Raw genomic sequence first — 4,781 nt, forward strand, 5'->3', positions numbered from 1 at the left:
ACTATTGCACCACACACTTTTGTTTTTTATTTGTAAAAATAAATTAATCTTTTCAAATAGCCTACCTTATAAATCCTACTACAATATTATTATTAATAGCCTATATACCTTCATCAATTAAATTTTAATCATCATAGAAATGAGAGGAAACCACTTTGTTCTGGTTCATGGGGCTTGCCATGGTGCATGGTGCTGGTACAAGCTCATGAACCAGCTCAAAGTGGATGCAGAGATTGAAAACCGCTCTGTCCACGTGACGGCGTTGGACCTTGGAGCCTCGGGGATCGATCCTAAGGTGCTCGAAGAGGTACCCAATGTTGATGATTATGTTGAACCACTGATGGAGTTCATGGCTAAACTCCCTGAGGACCAAAGAGTGATTCTTGTGGGGCATAGCTATGCTGGTCTTTGCATATCTTTGGCTATGCAAAAATTCCCACATAAGATTTCACTTGCAGTTTTCTTGACTGCTTACATGCCCAATTTCAACTCATCTCCTGCACTTCTCATCCAAGAAGTAAGCATTTTTTTTTAAAAAAATATGTATATATGTCGTGATTAACTTGTCATCTCCTTATATTTTTTATTTTATTTAATTATACATATACGAGTTGATGATTTTGTAAATCCGTGTGTTGTGTCGGTCCAACCTAAATTATATTGTGCTTTTTAAAATATGAATTGCACGTGTCATAAAAAATTATAGATCGTGTCGTACTTATATTTTAAAGGGTATGTCTGGCACGGCCAGTAAACATGGTGCTTTTGTGCGGTACTCAAATCTTTATTTGTGTTAGGCCGTTTTTCTTAAATGGGCCAGACCATTTTCATATTTAGGCTCAAATTTATACTCTACTTCTCACATTTATTTTTACAATTCTAATGAGTCAATTACTAAAATATATGTATATTTAAAACTTTAATTATATTCTGCTGGTGTGGGTGTTTGGCGTGGCCTTTGGACTTCAATGGCTGATTGTGTTGGTTATCAAGTAAAAGTATAATCATTCTTGTAGTTGCTGTCACTGTTTATATGGTTTGGAAGAATAGAAATGATTGTGTTTATAATGATAGTTGTTATACTAAGAAAATTAAAGACATAGTTCATTACAGGTTATGAAAGTTTTGCTTGCTGAAAAAGGCTTGTTTTTGCGCCTTCTTCAATATCAGCTTGGGTTCTTTTGGCCGGCTATTGGTTGGTTGCTGCTGGGTTGTTTTGGGGGCTATTTGTAGTGGCCTTATTTTTTTTTTTATTTGGTTTTGATTAATGAAGTTTCCTTTTTAGTAAAAAAAAAAAAAAACTTTAATTATATTTATCTATATAATTTTTTAACAATATTTTACTAAAATTATTAAAATTTAATTATTTACTTATAAATACTTAAATTTTTATCTCATACTTTATAAATAAATATATTAGTGTTTCTTTATATTTACTAATAATTTTAATTATAGAATTATAATATTTAATATTATATTTAAATTTTATAATTTTTAAATTAATTTATAATTAACAAGTACATATCTATTTATTATGATTATTATTAAATTAATTATAGTATTTTTTAATGTGCCGTGTTGTGCTTTTTTGGATTATCTCGTGTTGTACCTTTTGACCTAGTCTATTTGTGCTTACGTATCGTGTCGTGTTGTGTTTAAGAACATATTTTTTGTGTTGTGTCATGACAATGTGTAACACCGTATTGTGTTGTGCCCAAGTCCATATTATTTTGTGCATGTTTGTGCTCGTCCTACTAGCGTTCGTGTCAGTTTCGTATAGTGTCAAAGAATCCAACCCATATTTACAGCACTAAATCAAATTATTAGAAACGATAATTTTGTAATATGCTTGGTGTTTGCATTTCAAAAGAGAGTTTTATTTACACCTTAAAAAATTGTACAAAAAAAACTTATTACAATAATTTTTATTTATTTTTAATTGATGCTACTTTTTCCCTTTATATTCTTAGAAAATATATCTATAAAATACATTTTAAATATTAAGATAAAAAAAATTAAAATAACAATTTATATGAAATTTATTAGAGAAAAAAATTACATATTTAAAAAAAATGCACGAAAAACATTAGAATGATTATTAATAGTAAAACAAGATAATGTGAAAATAATATTTTTAAGATATTAAAAGTGATTTTTAAAATTAATTTAAATTATATTTTTTTTTAGTATTAGAATATATTTATAATTTTATAGAATATAAATAAAACTCTTTTTTAAAAAATTGAAACATTTCCCTAAACTATGATGGTTGTAGAATATTTTTTTTAGGGATAATATATGAGGCACTATTTTTTTTGTAAAAAAAAAAATATATTTTTATGGTTAAAGAATTTTTTTTTATATTTTTACGGTTTTTTGTAGAAATAATAAAATAACAAGAATACTATATAAAAGTAACATGAAAATGACATTTAAATAACATCAAAACAACATCAAACAAATAACAAAAAATCAACAATAAATTAATAAGAGTATAATATAAAAAGAATGTATTTTCTATAAATAAAATAAAAAAAATTGTAAAAATATTTAAAATTCAGGGAAACCGTATTCTTGTAATTTATTTTGTTGTTTTTATGTATTTGTGAAATAATTTTTTTTTTTACTTTTATAAAATTATTCTTGAATTATTAAAAAGGAAATATTGTAATTATGCTTGTTATAATTTTATATGTTTATTTATTTTGAAATGGATGTATGTTCTTCTGAATCGATCTTCGAATTGTTCTAAATTTATAAAAATGAAAAAAAAAAATAATAACAATTTAAAAATTAGTTTGCAATTTTTTTTCCAAATGAGACAACTCTAGAAAGATAATACTATTTGTCTTTTTACAAAATGACAAATTTTTTAAAGTTATTTTCGTTTTTTTCATGCTTTGCAAAATATTTTTCAATAATACACTTATCTAGTTTTAGAACACTCCACATGTTTTTTTTTTTCATAAAAAGGCTCCACATGCTGTTTAAAATATCATTTTTTAGGGAAAAAAACAAAACAAAAACTAGTCTATTTTGCAAAATAAATTTTAAAGATATCTATTTAATTTCTTTCTCTCTCTCTCTTTTTTTTTTTTTTTTTTTTTTGGCTAACATAAAGATATCTATTTTCATTTGTAAATAATTGTAATTTTTGTTGGTTTCTGAAAATTAATGAATGTTCAGTACTTCAAGAGGACCCCAATGGAATCAATATTAGATAGCCAAATAAAGTTCAAAGAAGATCGACCAATGTCAGTGATATTTGGTCCACAGTATATGAGAACAAAGATGTACCCACATAGTGAACCACAGGCAAGTAAAATTAATTACATAAATTATCATTATATGTTGCAATGCATATTATTGAATTTTAATATATACTTAATTAATTGATGCAGGAAGTAGAATTGGCAAAAATGTTAGTAAGGCCAACTAGACTTTACATGGAAGATTTTGATAAGGAAAATTTATTGAGTGAATCCAAATTCGGATCAGTGAAAAAAGTATATATTTTGTGTGAAGAAGATGAGGTGATGAAGGAAGAGTTTCAACGGTGGATGATTGAGATTAGTGATCCACCTTTGACTAATGAACAAGTCATACTTATTAAAGGAGCTGATCATATGGTCATGCTTTCTAAACCATATCAACTTTCCCAAATTTTCACTAAATTAATGATTACTCACTCCTAGTTTTATACAGGTTAATTATGATTTTTGCTTCTTGAACTTTGACATGTACCAAATTATACATTATGAACTTTTAAAGTTGTTAAAAATACCCTTTAAACTATTAAGATTGTTGGATTTAAGGACTTTTGTCTAATTTCATTCAATTTTACTATTTCAGTTATTGTTTATGTACTAAACTATGCTCTCTAGACTTTGATATCTACAAAATCATGTCTCTCGAACTTTGACATGTACTAAATTATGTCTCCTGAACTTTCATCCATGTTAGACGTTTTTACTAAAATTAAAAAAAAGTCTTTAAATTCAACAATCTCAATAGTTTATAAGGTATTTTTAACGACGTTAAAAATTCAGAGAGCATAATTTGATATATATCAAAGTTCAGAGGAAAAAAAATCATAATTAACCTTTTATATATAGTCAATTTTCTTATAATAAATACCTTTTTGGTATTACTGTATGTGTTTTATTGAAATATATATTTTGTATTTTTTGTTTTGGTTAATTGGTAGTTTTTGTTTACAAAATTTATCTACTTTGGTACTTTAATGCATTAAAATTTCAATATTTAATGATTATTATATAAGGAGTTTTTTATTTTTACACTTTAAAACAGTTTTTTTTTTATATTTTTTTACGAATTTCACACAAAAATGCATATAAAAATTAACGGAATAATCTAAATTGCAACCAAAATTCGTAAAGCAACTCACATATAGAAACTACCAGAGCAACTCAAACTGTAAATTTAAAAAAAAATAAAAATAATATATAAAATAATTTTCCTATTATATATCTAATTTTATTTATTTATTTTTTTGAGCAAAGGAAAAATATTTTATTCAAACAAGAATAGGTAGCACAAACTGGGCAGCCCCAACACACAAAAATCACAAACATAAATACATCAATTTCATTTGTCTTTAAGTTTGCAATATTAATGCCCAAAATTGTATGTTTGATAGCTATTTGAGTAATTTGCGGCAAAATCCCTCCAACTATCAATTTACTTGCAAAAAACCATCCAACCTCATATTTTGGTGGGAAAACTCTCCAAAGTACTGTTTCGTTTACATTTTTAAGGTG

General features: G+C 25.8%; 1 protein-coding gene across 1 annotated transcript; it reads left to right on the forward strand.

Moving 5' to 3' along the window:
- LOC115712287 (methylesterase 10) lies at nt 1-3,815 on the forward strand. Its single transcript, XM_061114490.1, has 3 exons — nt 1-517; nt 3,187-3,319; nt 3,406-3,815. Exons 1-3 carry the CDS (start codon nt 140-142, stop codon nt 3,693-3,695), a joined length of 801 nt encoding a protein of 266 aa, XP_060970473.1. The 5' UTR covers nt 1-139; the 3' UTR covers nt 3,696-3,815.
- Nucleotides 3,816-4,781: the final 966 nt, after the last annotated feature.

Source organism: Cannabis sativa, chromosome 4, assembly GCF_029168945.1.
Source record: "Cannabis sativa cultivar Pink pepper isolate KNU-18-1 chromosome 4, ASM2916894v1, whole genome shotgun sequence".
NCBI classification, from domain to species: Eukaryota; Viridiplantae; Streptophyta; class Magnoliopsida; order Rosales; family Cannabaceae; genus Cannabis; species Cannabis sativa.

What these genes read in the sequence shown, in the direction of transcription:
- LOC115712287 (XM_061114490.1), top strand. Translation starts at nt 140, where the DNA reads ATGAGAGGAAACCACTTTGTTCTGGTTCATGGGGCTTGCCATGGTGCA. An exon ending in CTGCACTTCTCATCCAAGAA is followed by an intron (nt 518 to 3,186) that starts GTAAGCATTTTT and finishes ATGAATGTTCAG; the next exon opens with TACTTCAAGAGGACCCCAAT. An exon ending in ACATAGTGAACCACAGGCAA is followed by an intron (nt 3,320 to 3,405) that starts GTAAAATTAATT and finishes TGATGCAGGAAG; the next exon opens with TAGAATTGGCAAAAATGTTA.